The following is a 25,994-nucleotide window of genomic DNA, read 5'->3' as shown; positions in this document are numbered from 1 at the left end:
GTGGGCGGAGGGAAGCTGTGGGGAGATCGCAGCACCCAGCGCCAAGCGCAGCGCAGCAGCACCACGACAGACCGCAGGAGCTCCCACCGACGGGCGCAGCTGGAGCAAGCAGAGCCGGGAGGCGTGATCTAAGCCGAGAACCGAGCCGGGCGGCATCCCCCAGCCGCAGCACCACACACCGGCTCCCTCCTCGCGTCCCTGCTCCCCACCGCGCCCCTCCGGCCAGCATGAGGCTCCTGGCGGCTGCGCTGCTCCTGCTGCTCCTGGCGCTGTGCGCCTCGCGCGTGGACGGTGAGTGCCGCGAGGGCCCTCGGTCGCCGTCTTGTCCCCTCGTAGGGATCCCAAGCACCACTTAAACATCCTGGAACCCCGGGGGTCTCGGGCGGGCACTTCGGGCGGTCGCTGAGCTGGAGACCCCTCTGGCGACTCAGCAGCCTGGCCGCGCTCTCCCACAGGATCGAAGTGCAAGTGTTCCCGGAAGGGGCCCAAGATCCGCTACAGCGACGTGAAGAAGCTGGAAATGAAGCCAAAGTACCCACACTGCGAGGAGAAGATGGTTATGTGAGTTCTGAGGGGCCATGTCCCGTGGCGGGGCTGGATCGGGCTAACACGCTCTTTTCTCTGCCTTTGCCCAGGCCCTGGGGAGCAGTTTGTCATCAATTGTCTGGCAAGCCCTCGGGACATTGCCCGACCGTCTGGAAAAGGGGTCTCTGGCGGGTCTCTCTGAGCGTGTCCTTGTTAGGACTCAAACTGGCAGGCCGGGGGTTTCCTGTGGGCAAGTGGTTCTGGTGCTCCCATTTAGGATATCTACACCAGATCCATTCGGGACACACACACCCAGCGCTGCCTCCCTCTTACCGAAGAGAGAAGTAACAGACCCTTTTCAGTCAGGGGTTTGGCCACAGCGGTGGACAGTTTGGGGCTCTCCGGGCTTTCATTGTGAGAATGCGCCTGTCTCTTCCTCCAGCAACCGGGCTCCTTGTGGGTCCGTGAGTGTGAACAGTGTTGGAGAAAGTGCTCTGCTGGGGTTAATGTGCCATGCCACCGCTGCAGCTGCTTGGTGGGGATGCCGGCAAAGTCTTTAAAACTAGGGCAGAGAGAGAACACTGCGTTTCCTGCTCCTCAGCCTTCCCAATTAACCACTTGAAGCCAGCGCAGCCGTTCCCCCATCAATACACTCTTGGCCAGAAAGGCAGCCCTTGGCAAAACAGCTCCTAAATATTTGCCATGGACCATTGGCCCCTCTTCCCCTCCCCCAGAAACAGGACACACTTTATTCTCAGTCTGGGCAACTGCCTTCCACCGACTGCCCTTGCCGGCCCAGAGGCCTTCAGGCAGTGTCTGTGAAGGAAGGGCACACCCCCACCGGGCACCTCACAACTTCCACCCGCTGAAGTTAGGCTAATTGAGAAAGCCACAGGACCTGAACTGACCCGAATCATGAGTTTCCAAATTAACCTCCTTATAGCGCCCCTTGTCTTGCAGGGCAGATAAAGGAAAACTGCCCTTTTAAGAGTGGGCTGGCTCGGGGTTAAAAGAAACATGGCAGGCTTCACAGTGTCTTGGAATTTCTAGTTTGGAGGTTCAAAAATATTAGAGAAGATTTCAAGCTGTCTCTCAGACCTCCTGGGGACAAAAATAATACGGAGTGCATCAGCAACTCAAAGGGACAGACTCTGCCCCAGAGAGGTTTGTTCCTTTCTTGACTAAACTCTGGGGAGAGAGAGAACGCTGCCAAGCAAGAGTATGGACAGGCTTCCTGCAGCCTTGGGAAAATTTGCAGGGACCTCATGAGACCAGCACCTCTTCTGGGCCTCCCTCTCCACCCATCCTTGACAGCCTGAAGGCTCCTCACCCTTCTGTCAGACAAGGGACCTGCACTTTTTGCCAAAACAGGTTTTCAGCCACAAAGGTTGATAGCAAGTTCTCCAGCTCACCCTGAGTTTCCCAGAGATCTCGGCTGGGGGGGGGGGATGACTCGAAATATGGGAAAGTCTGGATTTCTTTTTTTAAAAAAATATGTATTTATAACTTGCAGGAGGGTTCATGCCTTCCACCAGGTGTGTCCCAGGAACTAAACACAGCTCCAGGCTTGGTGGCAAGGACACTTACCTACTGAGCCATCTTGTCAGCCCAAGTCCAAGTTCTCAAAGGGCGATTTGTGTCATATATCCATAGAGTTCTCATTCAAGCCTTTGGCACCCCAGAACTGCTGCGACCCAGACTTTCTGACAGTTATTGGATCTTGAATCCAGATTCTGCGTCCTGCTGCTGATTTGCACAACCACAGTAGTCTGAGCAGCTCTGAGGATCAGGACCTGAATTCTTTCTGCTCTCTCTGGCCTACAGAAGTGAGGTGCTCTGTCTGCACCTTGGCCTATGGAGAAAGAGCTTTTTACTCAAGTTGGCCACTCAGGGCAACAGCAGCATTGTGGGTGTGGAGGAAATATGGGCACTAAGTCTGCAGGAGGGCAGAGGTATAGAGGGAAGGCCCCATGCTTGGAGCCTGCAAGGATCCACCTGTCTCCAGCAAAGCGCGATCCGGTTACCTGGTATTATCAAATGTCCATCCTGATCTTAGACAAGGGAGAACAGGAACCTGAAACAGCAGCATCCTGTCCCCATTCTGCTGGCAAGACTGTGTTCTGTTCCTACAGACTGGGAGACTGTATTCATAACGACCCTGCCCCCTTCTAGAATCTGGCCTGTAAACTCTTGACTCTTCTTCCCCTTAGGAACCAGGTGGGGAACAAGCTGACCTCCCTACACATCTGTGACCCCTCAGGAAGTCAGGTCTCCACTTTACATCTTCCAAGTGGACCCTCATTCTCAACCATAGAACATCTTCCCCTCCCAGAAGTTCCCGTAACTCCCACCATCCCCCTAGTCACCCTGACTGAGTGAGGTGCCTCAGACCAACCAGTCAGGCCTGAGCTCACACCCTAAGTGTGTCTTCCTCCGGGCTGCTTCATCTTTTCTAATTAGTAATAACAGTGGTCACTGGACGCACGCCAGGGATGGACTCTGTGCATAGGTTATGCATTTAGCTCCTTTAGTAACTCCATGAGGTAGGTCCTTCTGTTGTACCTGTTGAGCAGACAGACCTCCGCTTACAGGGATCCAAGCTTAGCTAGCTGTCTCAGTACCGGGTCCTGCTTCTGCCTTGCAGAGCTAGGCCACCGTGGAGCAGGAGCTTTGGCTAAGAGAAGCCCAGAGAAGGAAGGTTTTATCATGCTGGCCCCAGATGAGACAGCTGCAACCTCACAGTCAAGCATCAAACTGGGCTACCAGACCAACAAGGCCCTTGCTCCAGGATCAGCAACCGCCCAGCCCAGGAACAACTGCGGAGGGTTCAGGGGCTGGGGTTAAGAGTTAGAGACTATGATACATACAGGGCATGGCTCAGCCCCTCTGTAGAGTTCCTCGAATCCAAGGATGGTATTTGGCATGAGCACCTTCTAGCAATGGTTCTGTCTACCTCTGAACCATTGGAAGAGCCCCTGGTCATTGCTCCCGAAGAGCCTTGATGGGGATCGCAGACTGCTGGGTGCAGTCGGGAGGAGGGACTCTCCAGGGGAACGTAAAACTCACTCCCTACAGGCTAACCCCACCATGGAGGCTGAGACACAAAACATTAAAAGGTTGACCTGGGACTGAGCCCTTGAAATTTGAGGGAGGGGCGGGGCCGCTCAGTGCTCTGGTCCTGCAGGCTGTTATTCAGACATCTAACCCTGTCCCCATCCTGTTGTGCTTCAGCATCACCACCAAGAGTATGTCCAGGTACCGGGGCCAGGAGCACTGTCTCCATCCTAAGCTGCAGAGCACCAAACGCTTCATCAAGTGGTACAATGCCTGGAACGAGAAGCGCAGGTACAGCATCTCCTCTCACCTCCCCTCCCACCCCTCACCCACCGCCTGCCCGCCCCGCGCATCCCCCACCCACCCCGAAGAGCTTGGCTATTAGCTATGGCTTTCAGGATGAGAAGGGACCCACACACCATGTCATCTACTAGCCTTATCTAATGTGTGACACCCACAAAATAGCTGACACTGTTCCCATCCCCATTCCACTGATGGGGCACTCACCACTTCTGCTCTCTGGACAGAACTGAGCACGGCAGGTGTGTCCCTTGGTGAACTGAAATCTGCTTTCATTGCATAGTCCTTTGTGAATATTTTTATAAAGACTTGTTTTCAATCTGATGTTTATGGGTATTAAGGCTGCATGAATGTTTGTGTACACCCTACACGCCTGGTGCCCAAGGACTTCAAAAAAGATTCATCAGATCCCCTGATGCTACAGTTACGGATGGCCTTGAGCCTCCATGTGTGTGTCAGGTCCTCTGCAAGAGCTTTGTTCCAATGATTTGAACTGTTGCGCTATCATCCCTCTGGCCCCTAACTTACATACTATAGTCTTAATTGCTTTTTTTAAAATTTAAGTCCCAAGAGCAAGGTGCCCCATGCCCTGCTCTTCTCTGACATCTTCTCAGGCAGGTTCTGGGGGCTGCTTGAGTTCAGCCCCTTCCAATCTGAGCCACTTTACCCAAATGGGGTAGTGGTTAAGATCATTGGTGCCTTGGGTCGGACACCTCTGCTGACTTGGCAGTTTCCCTATCATCCAAAGGGAGCTTCCTACTTCTACATTGGGGTCCCCAGGTCTGGCCTTGGAAGGAGAGGTCCCTTCCCAGCTCATCTGTACCCTGTGACAATGAGCCTGTCCTGGAGCAAGCCACTCCTCAGCCCCCCAAGGCCTGTTCTCTTGTACCTTTACCTGCAAAGCAAAGCTGGGAAGGACACACACTTGGGCGACTTCCAAGGATACCAGAATCCTGCCCTTAGAGGGGGCAACCAAGACCAGGTGGGGACAGGGTCTGACTTTCACAGCACCTGGAAAAGTCAGGGCAAGAAGCCAGGACCCTGTGGGGTGCTGGGTCTGGCACCGCTTTCCCGGTATGTGGCCCAGTGCCCCTCAGCCCCAGCCTTGTGACCAGCTCTCAGAGCTGATACCCCTGTTCAGCTTCTGCACCTGAATCCTTTCTTGCGCTCTCCAAAACTGCCTCATCTGCAATTGCCCGAAATAGAAAGTGGTGAAGCGAGCGTGTTCCCCGCATATCTGATGGGAGTGAAGCCCTCTTTCTGGTCAGGGCATGCAGCTCACACAGCAAAAGCAGAGCCTGCCCCACCCACCCACCCACCCCTGCCACCCTCCAGGCCCGTGTCATCAAAAGCAGGAGGACTGCAGGGTTAGCTTGTGGAGGGTTCAGAAGTCTTGTCCAGACACCTGGAGACATTCCGACCTTCTGCCCATCTTGTTTCTTCCTCCACATGGGCGTGTCTTTGAAAAGGGGGCACCTGTGGGGATCCCGAAGCCCCACCCCCCACCCCAAACCTACTGTTCTACGTTTGCAGATTTCTCTCATGAAGGCTGTGAGAATTCTCTGCTACTGGGCCTCTACCAATCTGCTACATCAAGAGTTCAGAACCACTGTGGGGGGTATTTGCTTGTTTGTTTACTTGTCTGTTGACAGAGGTCTCACAGAGCCCAGGCTAGCATCCACTCAACCCGAAAGCAGAGGATGACTTTGAATCATGAATCCTAATCCCTCCACCTCCCAAGTGTTGTGATTGCATGGTTACAGGCCCATGAGTTCTGAATTTATCTATATCATAGGGCAGGGAGGCATCCGGGAAGAGGGAACCGCCATGCCTGCCCTTTCTCTTCCCACCTTTTAACCCCTTTAAAGGATTAAAAATGACTTAATGAATATAGATGTAGATAAAAGAACTGATCAAAGTCAGAGAGAGAGAGAGAGAGAGAGAGAGAGAGAGAGCAAACACACATGCTCGATAGCTCAGGATGGAGGAAAGAGAAGAATGCAGGGCAGGGCCAGGCCCCTGGTCCATGGCACCAGTAAGGGAGCTCAGAGCCCCTTAGAGGCCAGAATCTCTAGCTGTCACCAAAGGCGGCTGCATCCAGGATTTCTATTTTATGTATATGTGTGTGGCTGTGTGGCTGTGTGCCTGTGTGGCTGTGTGGCTGTATGCCTGTGTGCCTTGTTAGTGCAGGTGCCCGAGGCAGCCAGAAGAGGGCTTTGGAGCTGGAGTTATAGGCATTTGTGAACCAGCTGATGTGGGTGCCAACACCTGAACTTGGGTCCTCTGGCAGAGCAGTGACACATCTTGGGCACGATCTCTCCAGTCCTAGGCAGTTTATTTCCATGCCTGATCAAGGCATTTCGCTGGAAAGAGGAGAAGTAAGCTGAGTGTGGAGTACAGCCCGGAACCAGGACTACGGGCATGAGGGAGCATGCCCATCTTTGTGTGAACTCTGGTGTTGGCTTTGATCACCTCTTCAGAGCCATCTCCCCTCTCCTGGCCCCTGGCCTGGGAGGAAGCCCACAGACAAACCCACTAGCAGCAGCTGTAAGTGGCCTGAGCCGCTGACCACTCTGTCCTCTCTTCCTAGGGTCTACGAAGAATAGGGTGACCAATCTCGGGAGGAAAAACTCCAGGCCAGTTGAGAGACTTCAGCGGAGGACTTTGCAGATTAAAATAAAAGCCCTTTCTTTCTCAGACAAATCATATATTGCTACGAAGCTCTTCTTACCAGGGTCAGTTTTTACATTTTATAGCTGTGTGTGGAAGGTTTCCAGATGTGAGACCCAGCTCTCCCGTACTCCAGACTTCATCTCCAGCGGCTTTTTGCTGAAACGGGGAGGCAGGGCGGGGGGGGGGGATAACTCAAGTCTTTCCTTTTTAAAATAAGGGGTTTTGTGTTTGTCCATATGTGACTACACATCTGAGCTTTATAAGCGCCTGGAAGGGACAATGAGCTTGGTTGAGGCATTTCATTGCACCATTGCTCCGGTCCAGGCTTGCGAAGCTTCCGCTCAGGGGGCCTGGCGCCTCGGCACAGCTGCCATGGGCTCTCCTGGGCTTATGACTGGTCAGGGTTTCCTTGTGACTTGACAGTGGCCCCTGTTGTAGGGCCACTGGGAGCAGGTCCTTCGACATCTGTGCCGCCAGGAACTCAATCTTGTTACCAGGATAAGCTTCATCCCCACCCCCCTACCCCAGTTCGTGATCAGGCAAGCGATCCTTAAAGGAGCTGGGTCTTTCTTCCAACCTGAAGGTTTCTGCTGCTTTGGTAGTTGATGCTTCTGAAGTATGGGACGGTCCCGGCACTGTGAGAAAACAACCCAAGGAAGAAACGGAAAGATTCAGGGATATATACACAACACACAGCCGGAGCTACACCTCCTATTGGCAAGGGGAAACTTTCAAAGCTTTGTTTCTTCCCCGCACCCCAACAGAAAGCACACTCCCCTTCAGTGCAGATGCAAACAGTGCAGTCCTCTGTGGGAACTAGGAGTTAGGATGATCCTATACCCTCTCCTGTGTACATACCACCTTCCGTGCGCCCTGCCGCACGCTGCCCTTCAGTAGAGGCCGCACTGGACGGCTGTTTCTCTGCTATGTAAATGCTGAGAGCCTTGAGCTGCATGCAGGTTTCATGTTCTTTCTAAGATGAAAAAGAAAGTAATAAAATATATTTGAAGTTACCAAAATTCTAGACTCCTGGACTTTTTTTCTCTCTAAGCCAGATAACAATAAAATGTTGGTCTCACCCTAAATAAACGGGCACAAGCGTGTGGGAGAGAGGAGTGGTGTGTCACAAACAGCCTCGAGGGAATGTGTGGGGTTGGTGCTGTTTCTGGGAGCCAAGGGGCCAGGCCTGGAGGCGAGAGTTCCCCACACTCTGCTGCAGCAGGTTGGTGGGAGCAGGCAGGTGGAGGCCTGCAGGACTGGGGAGTCCCAAGGATAAAGTGATTCAAGATGCCTTAGGGCCCACAGTTCTGAGACCCCTGTGCAGGGGTAGGAGCTCCACTGAGAGGCTGAGTGGGGTCTGATTCTGCTTCTGGGGGATGCCTGTGACTGCAGAGCACACCTGATGGTATCTCTGGGGACGCGGTGATGGAGGCAAGGCACTGAGACAGGCTGGACCAGTGACCTGTGTCCTACTGAGTACAGCTCAGTCAGCCAGTCCCATCATCCTCTAGTCTCTCTGCTCAAGGGGACAAGTCCTTACACTAGGAACCTGGAGCCACACCTCTCCACTTCTGGCAAATGGTCTCATGACACTGGCTCTGCTCACATTTACAAGGACACACAAAGTCCCCTCTGCTGATGCGCCCCACAGGATGATGTGAGCCTTCCTACCATGACTCCTCCACCCCATCTTTTGCTTTCCTTCATTAGAGAGGAAAATGGCATAGTAACCCTAATCTGAAGCCAGAGACCAATAGACATTACAGAGTAGGAGAGACCCCATAGAAAGTCACAGGCCAGAGCAGGGACAGCAGAGGACAGGCTTCACCTCCCAGGGTCCCCAAAGCCTGGTTGGTCCTGGTGTAGCATCAGTAGGGCCTCACAAGCAGGGACCCTGTGTGAAGCAGTCTCTAGAAAGAGTCCTGCTTCATTGCAGCTGACAGCACTGGGTGCTGAACACTCACGCTGCTCCAAGTTCTAGACTCACTTCGTCCTCACTCAATACTCTACACATCCCCTTCTCACGGTCGCTCTGCCAAAGGGCCTGTCCTGGTCACCTAGACTCCCATTAGAACTGGCTACATGGTTTGCTCCCTGTTCAAATGCACCTTTATGTAAGAATAATTAACTTGCTGTGTTTTAAATAGGGTATTTTGAATGTTTGCAGTGCCAGGAAATAGTTAAAGCTTGAGGTAATGGATATGATAATCACCCTGGTCTGATTATTATGCATGGTACCCATGTATGGAAATATCACATTGTGCTCCATGAATATGTGCAATTCATTTCTGTCAATTTAAAAACTGTTCGAGTGACAAGAAAGGAAAATGGCAGGTTTCAAGACGGCAACAGTTGAACATTAAACCCAGCATGGATCCTTCGTAGATAGGCCCAGGGCAGCTCACGTGCCGCAAGCCCAAGAGGCAGCCTGTCCCCAGTGTCAGCTTCAATACCCATGAGGGTGACAGAGTGGCCTCGAATTACTCCAGGATTTACTCTGTAATGTGGCTGTTTTGAATGTCTAATGAGATGTGTTCTCAGAGGCCAGGGATTATCTCATGGTCATCTTCCTTTAAAACGTCCCAAAATCTATGAAAGTACACGGCACCATGTTTGCTCCTTACCCATGAGCCATCTCTGCCACCATGGAGGCGTAAAGCTGAGGGCAAAACTGAGGCTATATGGACTATGTTCTTCCTAGGCAAACCTGATGTTTAACTTCTAAACTGGGAATGATAAAAGACCAAACCCACTTCACTATAGATTAACAACCTCGGCATCATTTCTTGACTTGTGGAATCTTAAACTAACCTGGAACAGAGCTCAGTAGTAGAGTGCCTACTGGCACAGGTGAGGCCCTGGGTTTGATTATCAATGGCACGAATCAACCTAAAACTCACCTGCCATAGTTAGTGTCAGCTGTTAGCTCAACACAAACCTAGAGCCTTCTGGGAAGAGGAAACGAGACTGAAGAACCACCTTTATCAAACTGCCCTGTGCCCATGCCAGGGAGGCAGTTTCTGAATTGCTAATCAATGTAGGGAGTCCAGCCCGCCCCCTGTCAGAGGATGTGGGATGTCCTTCTGGATGCTGTGAATATGTTTTGTTATCATAGGTTAATGAAGAAGCTGACTAGACCAATAGCCAGACAGAATATAACCAGGCAGGAAATCCAAGTAAAGATACAAGGAAAAGGAAGGCAGAGTCAAGGAGACACTGGAAGATGCAAAATGTGAGTCAAAGCCACGGCCACATGGCAATACATAGATTAATGGAAATAGGTTAGTTTAAGATGCTAACTAGTTTAAAAGCTAGTTGATAATAAGCCTAAGCCACCGCCAGACAGTTTGTAATGAATATTAAACCTCTGAGTGGTTATATGGGACCTGGAGGGTGGGAGAGAAGCCTCCAGTTACAGTCAGAGGTGCCATCCCCAGGCCTAAGTAACATAAGGAAGGTAATTGAGCAAAGGCGTGAGCCAGTGAGCTGTACCTCTGTGGTTTCTGCTTCCGTTTCCTGCCTCCAGATGCTTGCCTTTGCTTCCCTCGATGATGACCTGTAATCTGTGAGATAAAATAATTGCTTTGCTTCCTGAGTTGCTTCGGGGTTTGGTGTTTACCATAGCATTAGATAGTCAAGCGAGGCCATTCCCTCCTTCACTTAAACGAAGCACTTCCAGCTTCAACTCGGTATGCATCAGTCGCCATGGCTGGACACTGTGGGGCCATTACTGACTAAAATAGTTACTTACACAAGCATCACAACATTGCAACGGCCGATCTGATAACTCAAACAACTACTGATAAAGGGAAAGGCAGAGCATACAGTGTGGAAATGCTGGACAAAAGGGACATTTGTGTCCTTGAAGGACAGAGCAGAAAGCTGCAAGATTTCATCATGCTATTAAAATCACCTACAATCTAAGATGTTGATTATTTCTGGAATCTTCCACCTAATATTTTTGGGCAATGACTAACTATAGTTAACAAAACATCAGGTACTTGAAAGCACTGCCCGTGAGAGGCTGCTGTTCTCAAACACCACCAGCTGGCTGTTGGCATTCTGGCTTCAGGACTCTCCAGGAGCACCAAGCAGCTGTTGTGTGCACCAAGACCCCAAGGGATGGGGGTTAACTGCTGTGCCCCCCACCGCCGCACCCCACCCCTGGCATGAGCCACAGGAGACAGGGAATTCCCATAGTGAGTGTAGTTTGAAAGTTAAAGTGGGAAGGGTAGAGGTGTTAAGAGCCGGAAAGCCAGCCTCCTTCCTATTACTGTAGTTGGTGTAGATTCAAACTGGACTCGACAAAGAAAGAGGAAACAGGGAAAAGGGGTGAGCTCTGGGGGAAGCTTTCAGAGTGTCAGAACCCTGCTCCTGAGGTGGTGTTTGCTCTGGGGAAGCTTTCAGAGTGTCGGAACCCTGTTTCTGAGATGGTGTTTGCTCTGGGGAAGCTTTCAGAGTGTCGGAACCCTGCTCCTGAGGTGGTGTCAGCTCTGGAGGAGCTTTCAGAGTGTCGGAACCCTGCTTCTGAGATGGTGTTTGCTCTGGGGAAGCTTTCAGAGTGTCGGAACCCTGCTTCTGAGATGGTGTTTGCTCTGGGGGAAGCTTTCAGAGTGTCAGAACCCTGCTCCTGAGGTGGTGTCAGCTCTGGAGGAGCTTTCAGAGTGTCAGAACCCTGCTCCTGAGGTGGTGTTTGCTCTGGGGGAAGCTTTCAGAGTGTCAGAACCCTGCTCCTGAGGTGGTGTTTGCTCTGGGGGAAGCTTTCAGAGTGTCAGAACCCTGCTTCTGAGGTGGTGTTTGCTCTGGGGAAGCTTTCAGAGTGTCCTGAAAGTCAGGAGCTTTCAGAACCCTGCTCCTGAGACGGACTTACTGGTCTGCCTGAGACACCCAAATTCCTCTTTACTCCCCGGACCTCTCCACTACCACAGGCTGACTTGGTGGGAGCTTTGAGGAGATTCCCAGGCTCCTGTCACTTTTGGTAAGTGAGACAGTACACAAGTCCCACCTCCAATGAGGAATCTTTCCAATCTTCTCGTATGAGTTCAGATTTTCTGAACTTCACACTGGGTATTCCAAAATGCATTAAAGGTTCCACACATTCCTCACTGGCTTCTCACACGGAGCACCAAACGGTGTGGATTAAGTGGGCTAGTGATTAATTCTGAGTCACCAATAATGCATTAGTGTGGAATTAAGGAGGGAAAAGCACCTCCCCCTTGGACTCATCTAACCGGTCCAGATTTGAACTCTCTCCTTCCTGCCTCCAGCTGTGTGTCGCCCTCCCTGGCATAGACCTTTGCTCTCTTTTTATTCAATGGCGCAGACGTACCACATGGGGGTAGAAATGGCATACTCTACAGAAACAGTTAATAAAATTTTACTAGGTAGTAAGTCGCTGACCCCAACGAATCCAGAGAACATCATTGTTTATCAACCAGTATCCGGAAACGGCAGCTTGCAACCCCGGGATTTGCTGCTTGTCAGCAAATGATACACGTGCATTATCTGTGGGCAGAGGAGGGTAGGAGGACATGGAAGAGTCCATAACCTAAGATCACGGGTAAATACGCCTTAGCTTGGGTTGTAAAAGCTGACTACACAGGAAATCCAAGGCTGGTTGGTTACACTGTTCTCTAAAAGGCAGGCTAACAAACAGGCCGAGCGCACAGTAGGACAGCAGTCTTTCGTGACCTCAAAGTGTGCTACTGACGCTGGCTGTGAGGTCCAGCAAAAGTTCCAGCCTTTAAGAATGTAAGAAATATTTCCCTGATGTTTCATTGGCACAGTGAGGAACAGCGTTGCCCAGGTCGGTCCCCTTTCCTGAGAGGCAGAATTCACTGATTCCTGGGCAGAGCCACGGCTTCCTCGTCAGGATCACTGCTCTGTCCCTACACTCTGAGCTGGATGCCCAAGACCCTCTGCTGTCTATGAGGCAAAGACACTGCCTGGATTGCATGTTGGTCTACATGCCATGCAACAGGGACACATGTCAGGCTTTAGGAACCACTCCAAAACAGTGCCTGGTCCTGGGTTCAAAGGAGACCCGACCCAGACCTTGAAATTGCCCATGGAAAACCACAAGCTGTAATCAAGTACAAAGTACTACCCCATCCCTGCTCTGACAAGGTGTGGTCATGAGCCATGACAAGACAGGCCTAAGGGGATACAGTCCATTTCAACAGGGAGGCATGGCAGCAGGGTAAGCAGGGGCAGGTGAAATCCCTCAAACTAGACTGCTCCATAGTGTATTTAAAACAAACCAAAGCAAAACAAAAGATTTATTTTTGGGGAATTCAAAACTGTCATGGCTACACTCAGGTAGCAAGAATGGCACAGTTATGGGGGGAGGGGTCATGTCACAGAGGGAGGAGGTGAGTTAACTGGAACAGCCTGGGAACTGACAAGCAGTCTTGATCTGTTGGATACTTGCTTGGGTTAACAGGGAACTAGATGCCCTAGTAGGGATTGTAGAGAGGATAAGAAAGCCCTGGATCTTCCCGGCAGAGAGAAACCCACTTTACAGGGTTTCTGAGGAATGCCGATTTTAAGTAGTAACTCTTCTGGTCAGAGTCCAACCCAAACTGAGCTACACTGTCATCCATGTCACCTGTCAATCATGATACTGTCAATGACACTGCCATTTTGAGGGATTTGAACCCTAACAAGCAGGAGCATAGGCAACAGTAACATCTCCTCCCCTGTCAGGAACAGAATGAGATGTAGGCAATTCTCCATCCACTGTCGTCATTCAGTCCAGGACCCCAGAAGGGACAGTGACACCTACGTTTGAGGGGTTTCCCTTCTCAGGCAGACCTCTCTAGAACACTACTGGGTGTCTCTCTAAGGTCATTCTTATCACGTCCTGTTGACAGTGCAGTCAGCCATCACTCATCCTCCGAAGTCCCAGGGTGGCTGGGGTATAATATATACGATTGCTGTCAGGAATCTGGAAGGAAACCACACAGGGTCTGGGCTCATGGGTTATCTACAGGCTAATCAGTCACTTACACCACCTCCTCCACTTGAGTCTGCATGCCTTGGAAGCGACAGCTTCTCCAAGTCCTCCGGAGTACCCAGTAGTCTTCATGAACCATCCTCAGCCACCCCGGAAGAGAGCTTCAAATCCTGTGTCATCCTGGGTGCCCTTCTCACACCACCTTCCACGTGAGGCTGCCTCAGTTTCTCTATCCTGAATGCAATGTTTTTGTTAACCCCACCTGAGTCCATACAACTGTCCCTAGCCACTTAAGAACACATACCAGGAAGGTGTTTAACAGACCTTCAAGGCCTCATCGCGAGAGAGCAGAGTTTCTGCCCCCACCCCCGCTCCAGCCTCGGGTTTGGATGGTCAACACTGAGGTACTAGTTTCAACTAAACTTAGTCTCACCATTCTTCCCATAATTCCAACCTTTGGAGAGGGTTTGGAATTCATGTCGCTTATTCTGTATTAGAACCTTGAGCTGTTTGGGAATACCACAGAGGACCAGGGAACTAGAAAGAGTCACACTTGCCTATGCTGAGCCCATAACCATGTGCCTTACACATATCCTCCCTTGGCCATGCCAGCGCTATGTCATGGATGCCAACACTGTCTGCTACACTGGACTGTGTGCTGGAAGCTTTGGGTGGACATGACAGAGCCCCTAAAAGCCAGGGTCTAGTAGAGAATACCGAGACTAGGAGGGTGTGGTCCTGGTGTGGGGGCTGATTCAGGGAGGGTCTGGGTGCTTCAACTCAGTCTCACCTCCTTCCTGTGTCACCACATGGTACTTTCTACACCCACTCCTGCTACCTCAACACCACCCACCACGAGGCTCCCAGGTGCCATGGTCTCAAACTTTGTAACTATTGAATGAACAAACCTCCTTTCTTTAGACATTATCCCGCATCACATAGTCGTTAATAGCAACACAAAACAGACGAATAACAGCTATCCTTGGTTTTTTGTTTGTTTTGTGAGGGTTTGTTTTCACTTGCGTGTTATGAGGTATGCACGCGCGAGTGCAGTGCTCACTTTGGATTCCCCAGAGCCGGAGCGACAGGCAGTTGTGACCCATTTGATACGGATGCCGTGAGCAGAGCTCAGCAGTCTGTGCTGAATCATCTCTCCAGCCCCTAGCCTTGTTTTGTAGTAATAAAAGTTCAGTTACACAAGGACATCCAGGAACCAAATCTCCGTGTCAAGATTTCTCCCAAGCAAGCCCCCCTATTTCAACACGCCTTGTTGCTGCTACGTGAAATAACATTTTCCTAGATACATTTATGTCCCCCTAGGTTTTGAGATCCTTGAATACAGTGATTGAGTTTCTCTCTGGAATTAGTCTGGTGTGCATGACAACCTGAGGAACAGATGGTTTACTGCCGTCCCCACATGCCTGGAGGTTCGCTGTCCCTGGTCCTCAGAGCATAAGGACTAGAAGACTCAGACATTCGTTCAGATCCTGGGAAAGCTGACCACATTCCTACCACACGTGGACCCAGTTCTGGGCCCTGTGGGTGAACTCCTCCTCTACCCTTTACCCTCACTGCACGGCACAGGGAGGCAGCAGGGCAGAAGTGCTATTGTGGGTACACCCACGCTCCTAACCTACTGTCCCCTCTAGACCAGATTCTTAAGCAAACTCACAGAACTTCTATTCGGGGACACTGAGCTAAGAAGAGACTTGGTTCTGAAATGACCGAACGCTGCCTAGTTGAGGAGCCTACGAACTACTTGCTATGCCCAATCCTCTCATGGAATCACACCTGACTTGACCGGATCCTTTCCCTATAAGTTTTAAAGCCTTCAGTCGGACAACTAAATACAAGCACTAAACTCACCTCCACCAGGTCTTAGTTTGGTCCCTTGACTCACACTCTGGAGACAGTGCCAAAGCACCACCTTGTGGTAACTTTATATATTGCATGCTTCTGGGCAGCAGAGAAAAGCAACAGGGCTTCTGGTTCCTCACTTTGATTGTTCACAATGAAACCTAAAGCAGAATGTTTCCTCGATGCAAAATCCACCTCCGGGAACTAATGAGGGGCTTGTTTAACAACCCCAGCAAAAGCACAACGCTGGACTTGGACAGCCACCTTGGTTCAAAGCCCGGTGTGGCCAATTTCAAGCTATGCAGCTTTGACTGAATTGTCTTCCTGGATGGAAACCCTGTTTATATGTGAAGAATAAAGGGAAACCTACCTGAGATCAAAGCCAACATGTAGTTATTTTTTTAATTCTTTGGGAGCTTGCCACCCAGATCCCAGATAAATACACAGAGATTTATTCTTCCTTATGAATGCCCAACCTTAGATTGGCTTGTTTCTAGCCAGCTTTCCTAACTTAAATTATCCCTTTTTTCTTTACATTTTGCCTCTGGGCTTTTTACCTTTCTTTAGTCTATATATCTTTCTTTCCTTCTTATTTCAAGGCTGGGTGGCAGGGTGCCTGGGTGGCAGGGTGGCTGGGTGGCAGGGTGCCTGGGTGGCAGGGTGCCTGGGTGGCAGGGTGGCTGGCCCCTGGAGTCTTAGTCTCCTCCTTTTCTCGCTCCTCACTCTCCTCTCATTCTTCTTCTCAAGCCTAGGTTTCCCCTCCTGTTTATTCTCTCTGCCTGCCAGTCCTGCCCCAGTGGCACACTTCCTCCAACAAGGCCACACCTACTAATAGTGCCACTCCCTATGAGCATATGGGGGCCATTTTCACTGAAACCACCACACCTGGGAAGAGAGAACTTCAACAGAGAAGAGCCTCCATCAGATAGACCTGTGAGCAAACCTGTGGAGTAATTGTTTTTATTGATGTGGGAAGGCCTATCCTGCTGTGGGTGGTGCACCTGGGTTGTGTACCTGGGCAAGTGTGTGGGTTGTGTACCTGGGCAAGTGTGTGGGTTGTGTATCTGGGCAACTGTGTAGGTTGTGTATCTGGGCAAGTGTATGGGTTGTGTATCTGGGCAAGTGGTCTTGGGTTCTTTAAGAAAGCAAACTGAGCAAGCCATGAGGAGAAAGCCAGTAAGCAGCACCCCTCCATGGTCTCTGCTTTAGCTCTGCCTCCAGGTTCCTGTCTCGATTTCAATGGACTGTGCCTTAGAATACATCAGCCAAATAAACACTTTCCTCCCCAAGTTGCTTTTGGTCCAGGGGTTGTGTTTATTACAGTTGAGGAAGCAAATTAGTGCAGAACTCCATCCGGAAGACCAAAGTGAGCAGAATCCAAGCATTAGATAACGCCTTTGGGGCGCTCTTCATGTAAATAGCTCTCTGCAGCCCATGTGGCAATGTGGAAATAGCTTAAGAATTTCTACATGATCCTTCCTGTCAGTGATATTCCCAGAAGTCTGTCCTAAGGGAAGAATCCCTGTTATGGAAACTAACACCTGATTGGGGGTGTTTCCAAGGAATTATTTACCATGGGTAGGAGTAAGTTTTCAGAAACAACATAAGGATGCCTGGGAAAGCCATAAGACATATCATTATCTATCTAAAATTACATATAATACACATACATCTGTGTACACATAGAGATGTATAATACAGTTTAAATAAAAAATATCTCATCTTGACTGACAGTGCCCCCCACAAGAGCTGAAGACTACACAGCACAAACCCAACACTAGGTGTGAGCTGCACTCTTTTCAGTTGCTGGTGGGAGTTGTCTAAGAGATTCCCAGAACATTGTTTGAGATTGCTGTTGCCCTGGGCTGCCTCCAGAGGTAGAAGGTGAGTTCCTATTTCTGAAGACACCAAGAACTTGGGACACTGGGCCCAGAGGATCTGAGCTGTAACTGACCTGAAAGCTTCCCTGAGGACTTGTTCCCGAGACCCCCCAAAGTACCACGCATGCAAGCAAACAATGGTTACTAGCCTGGTGCCTACAGCTGCGGTTTGAAAGGAAATGACCCCCAAAGGCGTGGTGCTATTAGGAGGTGTGGCTTATTTGGAGTGGGTGTGTCCATGATGGAGGAAGTGTGTCACTGTGGGAGTGGGCTTTGAGGTCTAGGTTCAAGCTACTCCCAGCATCAGAAACCGTTTCCTGTTGCCTGCAAGAAGTAGGGGTCTCATCTACTTCTTGAGCATCATGTCTGCCATGCTCCCCACCATGAAGATGATGGACTGAACCTCTGAAATTGTCAATTAAGTGCTTTTCTTTGTAAGAGTTGTCATGGTCATATTGCCTCTTCACAGCAATAGAAACCCTAACTGAGACAGAAATTGGTACCAGAAACTGGTATTGCTGTGATAGGCCAGAGCATGTTTTTGTTTGAAGGAATATGGACTTTGGGACTATGGTTTAGAAAGCAGTTGAACACTTTAAGCGCTGCTTAAGGGACCACACTGATAGGATCCGGGAAGACAGTAGTGCTCAGAGTGTTTTAATGGCTGGGGTGGGGGATTCACTCAAGAGGTTTCAGAAAAGAAATTGTTTTGTGATATTTTGATGAAAAATGTGGTCTTTTGCCCTTGTCTGAAGAGTTAGTCTGAGGCTAAAGTCAAGAGATTTGGATTAATTCCTTTGGCAGAGGAAATCTCAAAACAGCCCAGTGTAGACTCCGTTGTGTGGTTACTAGTGTTGACTCTAATGAAGATTTATAATGAAAAGGAGCACCAGGAAGTGGGATGGAGCAAAGTCCTGTGTTCAAGGAGATAAACAAGTTAAGAAATTGAATAAAGGGAATGGCGTCTTCAGGGCAAGATCCCACCCAACTAAGTTTCCAGTTTATGGAAAGGAAATAAGGAAAAGCTTAGAGCCTTTTCTGGGACTGGTTCCATCCCCTGAGAGCCCTGGGATGCCTGCTGAGGGAAATGGTATCAGGGAATGGAACCAGTCCCAGAGAAAGAAGTGTGCTGCAGCCAACAAAGCCGAAAGGAGTTGGAGATTTGAAGAGCGTTTTGATATCAGACATGTAAATACAGAATTCAGAGATTTCTCAGCTGATTTTCAGTCTTACTTTGGTTCAGTAGTTTCTTACTATGCTCCCTTCCTTATGTTTTGGAATGGTAATATATGTTCTGTATCATATGTTGGAAGCATTTGATCTGCTTTTTATTTTTATTTTACAAGGAGTCCAGAAGAGAGCATTGGATCCCCTGAGACAAGAGTTACAGGCAGTTGTGAGACACCCTGTGGGGGCCTGGGAACTAAACCCAAGTCCTCCACAAGAGCAGCCAGTGCTCTTAACCACTGAGCCGGTTCTCCAGCCCTCCAGTGCTGGCCAAATTGCTGAAGGCCCCCACACACTCTGGTTACAGGGAACGGAGTTGGAAGGCCCTCCCTGCCGGCTGCATTTCACACTGCCAGAGGTGCTGTGCAGGCTACTGGAGGAAAGCTGTCCTCTACAGTCTCACTCGGCTGGGGGTACTGACCTGAGCACATCACGAGCGAGGTGTGCCCACTAGTGTAGGATAACTGTTACGGAGACAGCCAACAACTTTCTGAGAGGAACTGTGACTCGGGCCACAGGAGGGAATCCACACCCAGTATGTAAACCTGCGACTGGACACGTCATAGGAAAGCTACTTCCGCTGTTTGGCTTAATGTCCATGATATGAGTGTTAAATGGCCTGCTAAAGACTTAAACGCGTGTGCCCATAAGCTCATGCCACTGTCGGCACTGGCTGGAGGAGCTTCCCTTTGCAGTGGGTAGCAGCTCCTACTGTCTTATAATTGGTCAGCGTTGAGAATAAGGGACAGTGACAGCTGATGTTTAGTCCCAGATGAGAGGTCCATGTCACACACACACCCAGTCCCAGAGAGCATCATGGAGGAGGGGAAGGATGCTAGAGCCGGAGGAAGGATGGGGTGATGTGGAGTTCTGTCTTCCAGGCACGATACGGCTGCTGCCCTCATGCATTCATGGCAGCAGCAGCACTTAACTGTGCATGACCTGACTGGGCCCATCAACATTCTGCCACCAAGCCCCGCCCCTCCCTGGGGATCTAGAGGCTGTTACTGGCTACTGGGAGAGGGAGATTTTCTTCAGGGGTATAGCCGCTGGCCAGTTGCCCATGACCCTGTAAATAAACCCTCATCCAATCTCCTGTAAACAACCTCAGTTAAAATCATTAGACCACCAAAAGAAAAGGTGAAACGAAAATAGAAGGTGACCTAGTTAGGAAGAGGAATGGTGACTGTTGGGACAAGAGGGACAAGACAGTGTGATGAGGGTGAACGTGATTGAAATACATCATATGTGTGTATGAAGACGTCATGCTGAAACACGCTACTGTTTGTAAGTAATAGGCGAAAATATATGAAGATAGTACTTCCACATTAGAAGTGCAATAAGATTCCACCCTGTTTGAATGCTGAGTGTTTAAACCTGGAGTGGTGATGAGAGGCTGCGTCTGTTGAGACAAATCTGGACTTCTGTAAAGTCGCTCAGGTTCTGACTAACTAACTAACTAACTAAATAATTAACTAACACATCACTGAATAATGGCTAGTCCCCAGATATGTGTCACTAGGGAATTTCCTCACCGCATGAACATCATCGAGTGTACTTACATAAAAATGACCGTGACATGACTAAGCAATGTGATCTTCAGAGACAATGTGCAATCAGTTCATTGGTAGTTACAGCATTGTCATGCAAGATATAAAGCTCAAAATTTACATACTGAATAAAGATAACTTATGAAAAATGTATTCAAATGTTTGTTGAAAACAAAAATTTTTTGTTTTTTTTAAAGAAACATTCCTTTAAATATTTTATGTCTATGAGTGTTTACCTGAATGTATTATACACCACAATGTGCACACTTGGTACTCAAGGAGGCAAAAGGCATCAGGTTCCCTGGAACTGAAGTTATGGATGGTGCTAAGTCACCATGTAAGTCCTTTGTAAGGGCAGCCAGTGCTCTTAACTGCTGAGCCATCTCCCCAACCCCAATAATTCATCGTGGGCTGTGTTACACGGTTCATGTCATCCTTAGGCCATTTAAAACACATACTTTCATACAAATCATTGTATAAGTGAGCTGTTGGTTAGAGGAATCCATAACCCTTTGGTGAAAGTGGCAAAGAAAGGATTGGAACCTAGCCACGTCAACCAGAAGCCCACAGACAAGCACGTTTCCTCACCATCTGTGGACCAAGGCAGAGGCTGGAAGGACCCACTGAGTTCACGGCACAGGGTCACGTGTCCTGGTGGGAGGGGCCTTACCTGTGAAGATGTTCATTTCCTGCTCACTTTCCAGGTGATGGTGAAGGAATCGCCTGGTTCAGCGGCTTCTGGGGACCAGGCCTGTGCTAGCTACTGGATTTCCATCATCTACCTGTGTAGTTGACTTTCCTTTTGGCCGCCAGCTCACAAATAATGACATGGAGACTAATTATTAATTATGAAACTTGGCCTTAGTTTAGGCTTTTTCCCAACTAGCTCTGAAAACTTAAGCTGATTTTATTATATATGTTCTGCCACCTGGCTCGGTTACCTCTACTCAATAGCATATGTTCAGCCTCTTCAGTGTCTCGCTGGCATCTCCTCACTTCTCTTCTTCTCAGTTCTCTCTCTTTGCCCGGAAGTCCCACCTCGTCTCTCCTGCCTAGCTATTGGCCATATTGCTCTTCATTAAACCAATCACAGTGACACATCTTCACACAGGGTAAACTAATATTCCGCAGCATACCTGTATCTCTGCAATCACCTGTCTTCCTAAGGAAGATCGAGACATGGCTTGACCATGGAGCCTTGCTCCGTCAGAGGAGGGGGTGAGGAAACTTTGACAGACAGGCAGAGGGCAATGTGTACAATAAAAGGCAAAGTGGTCTGGGGAGGATAGGAATGCTCTTCAACACCTGTCATTACCTCTCACTCTCGGGCAAACGCCATTCATTATGACTTCCATGTTTCTCCCCAGAGGACTCCTGAACAAGAAGCTTGGGTCTCAGGGTAGCAAGGACAGGAGGTAGTCAGATCTTAAGTGGGGCCCAAGAGCAGGTTTTCAGATCTCTGGCCGTATCAGCATCAGAATGGGTTCATGCAGTTCTCATGGAACCTGGCTAATTCCCACTAGTATGAGTGTTATAAGACGGCTAGAGTGGTCCCACCACCACCCTGTGCCCTGTCCTCCAGCATCTGACCATCCTCACATGAGCTCCGGACACTCCAACTACTGTGATGTCATCCACCACGAGGCCCTCACCAGACCCAAACAAATGCCAGTGGACCTTAGAACTCTGAGTCAAATAAACTTTTCTTTGTGTATTACCCGGCCTTAGACATTTGATTATAGCAGCGGAAAGGGAGCAAGGAGACTAGCCGTGACTGTGTCACGTCACCTAAAAATGGGTCTTAAATCCAGGCAATAGTTTTCCATTTTATAGATTAAGACATTTGATGGATAAGAAGTCCAACAGGCTACATATGGAGTAAAGACCCTCTGTACCCAGCAGAGAGAGCATCCTCTTCTGAGGCACGCTCTCTCCACTCTCAGGGTACTGAGTCTGAGCTGCCTTTCTGAACACTGGAGCCAGAGGAGGCTGGGATGGGCACCTCTCTAGGCTCGCGGGACCTAAGGATCAGAGCAGTAGCCACACAGTCGGTGGGAGACAACAGTCCAGAGCTCCACTAATTGTCCCTCTTTTCGGTGCTCAGTTAAGAATTCAGAAGAAACCAATCTCTGTGCCTTTTCATGGTTAAAATTCTACATGGAACTGAAACCTCAAAGCAGCCACCGAGCCAGTCTTTGTTGGGTTCCTAGGCAATCCAGATGCCACATCTCGGCACTGAGCACTCAGCCATTCATAGGGGAACTGAACAAGAGCCTTGTTCTCCCAAGTCCTGGAGCCCTGGAAATTTCAGACTCACTTTTAATCTCCAGAAGAAATGGTGCGCAGGCCCACACACAGCCTTCCTCCTGTACACCACATCACTGTTCCTGTGGGCTCATGAGATGCTGATGGAAGAATTTCATAAATGACTGAATAGTCCCTGTTTCCAGTCTCGTAGAAACTGCTTGGCTCTCAGACCCTCAGACTCCAGATTTGTATTAAAGATGAACACATCCAGACACAAGCACACACACACACACACACACACACACACACACTACAAGCACACATGCATGGACACATGCACACACACAAATTAATATATAATATGGTGGAGAGTGATTAGGAAGACAAGATATCAACCTCTGACACCCATGTACATATGCATGTATACACACATAGAGAGAAAAGAAATTGAATTCTCATCTCTGAAACGTGTTTCTTCTCTGGAGAAACAAAAATCCCCAAGTACGAAAGATGTGCACTGATATAAGCTTATCTGTTTGTTCTGCTAGAGATGATGGAAACCATCCACTGGTGATATTAGAGATGGGAACCATCCACTGATGATGTTAGAGACGGGAACCATCCACTGGTGATATTAGAGATGGGAACCATCCACTGATGATGTTAGAGACGGGAACCATCCACTGATGATGTTAGAGACGGGAACCATCCACTGATGATGTTAGAGACGGGAACCATCCACTGATGATGTTAGAGATGGGAACCATCCACTGATGATGTTAGAGATGGGAGCCATCCATTAATGTTCTTAGAGACAGGAGCCATTCACTGATGATGTTAGAAACTGGAACCATCCACTGATGATTGATATTAGAGACAAGAACCATCCATTGATGATTGATGTTAGAGATGGAAATCATCCATTCATAAGTCAGGTCTAGAAACATAGGCCCCCATTTCTCTATCTCTCCTAACCCAGACTGCTACCCTGGAAACTCAGGGGTTTTCTACATTAATTAATCAATTTAATTCTCTCTGTCTTGCAGGTAGGGTGGAAATATTGCTCCCAAATCAGAAACCTTCCAAGTTAGTTGCTGAATTAGACTTAAAAGTGTTTTTGATACAACTTTCTCCCTCACTCTGGACCCCTCCAACATGTGGATTTATCTTACCTACAAGACAAATTATAATGTCCCCAATGTAGGGATGGAAGAATCCTTGGTCAGAATTCACTTTATCTGGTTGTTTTAAATGGTGAACATCTAGGAAGTGTTGGGAGAGTATGGGAAAGGTATCTTCACTCACTCTTTCTTGGTGACAAGTTGGTAGAATCTCTACAGATGGCCACACTTACTCAAAAGTTTTACATATATGATCTAACCCAGAAACCCTGCCTCTACCATGATATATGTACCTATTTAACACAGCATACAAATAATCATTGTAAAATTCCAATACCAAAAGACCGATGGCATTCAGCAGAGTAAACAAATCAACCAGTAGGTGAGTTAATCCGTGGGAAACTATTCAGCCACTAAAAAGTGAGGTCGATTTGACTAGTGAGACCTGGATAGACATGGGCAAGGTACAGAACTGGCTGTGGCCATGGGGGACAGAATCCTAGTACAGAAGAACAAATAGATCCCTCAGACAGGGCAACTAAAGTCAAAAGTCAGAGATGTTTTGGGGTCCACTCTTCCCGTGTCTGAGTGCCAATTATGCTAACCTGTGAGCCAACGTTTAGGTTGTTGGTAGTTTGAAATCAAGTAGTGAGAGAATTTACTCTGTAGAAATCAAAGACAGTGATGAATGGGTGAGGCTGCTTTGCCCTGGGTGCCAGATATACCCATGTGCCAACATAGCTCAGGAAAACACATAAAAGTATGGGCAAACTTGAAGAAAATCAAACAAAATAATTTAGTGGCCACAAGGAGCAAGAGCAGGGTGTGGCAGCTAAGCCAGAACCACACAGTCAAGACTGAGAAAGGTGACCCCGTGGGTGAGCAAATGCCCAGTCTACTTGGTACTTTATGTGGAGATTCATCGTGAGATGTGATGAAGCACTAACACTTAGGAATCCTGCTGTCAATCTCAGACATTAGGGATTGGAGGAAGGAGATGTGCCCATTTTACCGTCAGTCGCTGGAGAAATAAATTACCTTCAACATGCCAGGTTACCAAGGCATCCTGTTCTCCCCATAAAAGGTCCCTTCCAGTTCTCTAAGGCTAGCACTCTGAGCCACACATGAGTCTTCAAAATTTCTCTGCCCCTCTTGACCCAGAGAAGCAAGGGTCTACAAGGAAAAGCCAGGGCTGAGCAGCAAAGGGATGACAATTCCATTTTCCTTTTGGATTGCTTCCCATTTTTAAAACCACTGAGTTCAGGGGCTGAAGAGATGGCTCCGTGGCTAAGAGCACTGGCTGCTGCTCCAGAGGATCCATGCTCATATGGTGGCTCACAACCATCTATAACTCCAGTTCAAGAGGATCCAACGCCCTCTTCTGGCCTCCATGGGCACTGCACACATGTGGTACACAAACATTCATCCCTGTAAGCATTCATAAATTAAAAAAGAAAAACCTACTAAGTTGAATATGGGATATATACACTTAATTTTGAAAGTCAGAATAAAAAACATGAGATACAATCTCAGAGCCAAGAGGCTGGAACAACAAAGTTGTTCTGATTTCAGAGCCATCCTGGGCTTCACAGTGAAGTCATGTCTCAAAAAATAAAAAATAGGACCAGAAATCGCCATCAGATACAGTGTGAGATGAACGGTTACCCTCTTGCCTGTCTCCTGCCCTCTCCCTCATCATCTCAATTATTTCTTATGCATGTGTCAGCTCCCAAAGGCACAGACAAGCAAACATGGTGCCCACATTATAGACTTGCATCTTCTGATAGAATGTGGCACCCTGTGTAGAACATTCTACACCTTGGATTTTGTGGCTCTCTTCAGACCCCTCTGGGCCTTTCCAAATCCGAACCTGAACAACACACTTCTTGTTTTTGTTCGTGACCATGGGGCTTTCCTTTCTGTGGGTTAAAATGCCCTGTTCTGCCATTTCTCTCCCGGTGGCCACTTTTGCCTCCTACAAGGCACTGCAGGGAACAGCGTGCTCCCACGCCATTGGGTAAAGCAAAAATGCTGTTTTCCTCTTCAAGTCCTCGCTTCCTCAGATTTTGCCTCCACTCAGATGGTGCCTACATGGCTTTTCAAGTCAACCCACACCCCTCACTTCTTCCACACCCTGCCACCAGGGAGGACAGTAGGCTGCTACCCAGACTCCCAACTCACCTCCACCACCATGCCAGACAGAGTCCTCCTTCCTCCATCAGACTCCTCCTGCAATGTTCCCCATCCTAGCACCTTGCACATCTAAGTGCAATGCTGTAGGCGCTGCACCCCGTGGACGGTTGGTTTTTAAGCACTGCTTGGGTGGTCCGTTCTTTCCCAAGTCCGGCACTAAACATACTCTATTTCACCAATAGGTGGCACTGCTTTCCACCTCTGCGCAGGGAAGACTTTGCCTTCTCTAGGGGATCCTGCTTTTCACAGGAAGAAACACCAGAGGGTGAGGTATGACCCTAAGGATGACTTTATTCGGTAGGACTGTCCACAATGCTCTCTGACTGCCTTTAAGCCACAACTACACTTTTCCCTCTGCCCCGTGACAACTGTGGCAGTGTCTCACCTGTTATCTTGCGTACTGAGACAGAAT

General features: G+C 49.0%; 1 protein-coding gene and 1 long non-coding RNA gene across 2 annotated transcripts; one reads left to right on the top strand and one right to left on the bottom strand.

Annotated features, from left to right (window-relative positions):
- On the top strand, positions 1 to 7,571 carry Cxcl14 (C-X-C motif chemokine ligand 14). Its single transcript, XM_087896628.1, has 4 exons — positions 1 to 291; positions 456 to 561; positions 3,757 to 3,870; positions 6,470 to 7,571. The coding sequence occupies exons 1-4, from the start codon at positions 228 to 230 to the stop codon at positions 6,483 to 6,485; spliced, it is 300 nt and encodes a 99-aa protein (XP_087752754.1). The 5' UTR covers positions 1 to 227; the 3' UTR covers positions 6,486 to 7,571.
- Positions 7,413 to 25,706, bottom strand: LOC148119913 (uncharacterized). The gene is made up of 3 exons (XR_015734905.1): positions 25,571 to 25,706; positions 10,045 to 10,115; positions 7,413 to 7,525 (listed from the first exon to the last, which is right to left on the bottom strand). It is a non-coding gene; the product is annotated as an uncharacterized LOC148119913 (long non-coding RNA).
- Between the last annotated feature and the right edge of the window lie 288 nt (positions 25,707 to 25,994).

The sequence above is a fragment of the Myodes glareolus genome, chromosome 14 (genome assembly GCF_982192425.1).
Source record: "Myodes glareolus chromosome 14, mMyoGla1.1, whole genome shotgun sequence".
NCBI lineage: Eukaryota > Metazoa > Chordata > Mammalia > Rodentia > Cricetidae > Myodes > Myodes glareolus.
This window is presented reverse-complemented; position numbering and strand designations above follow the sequence as displayed.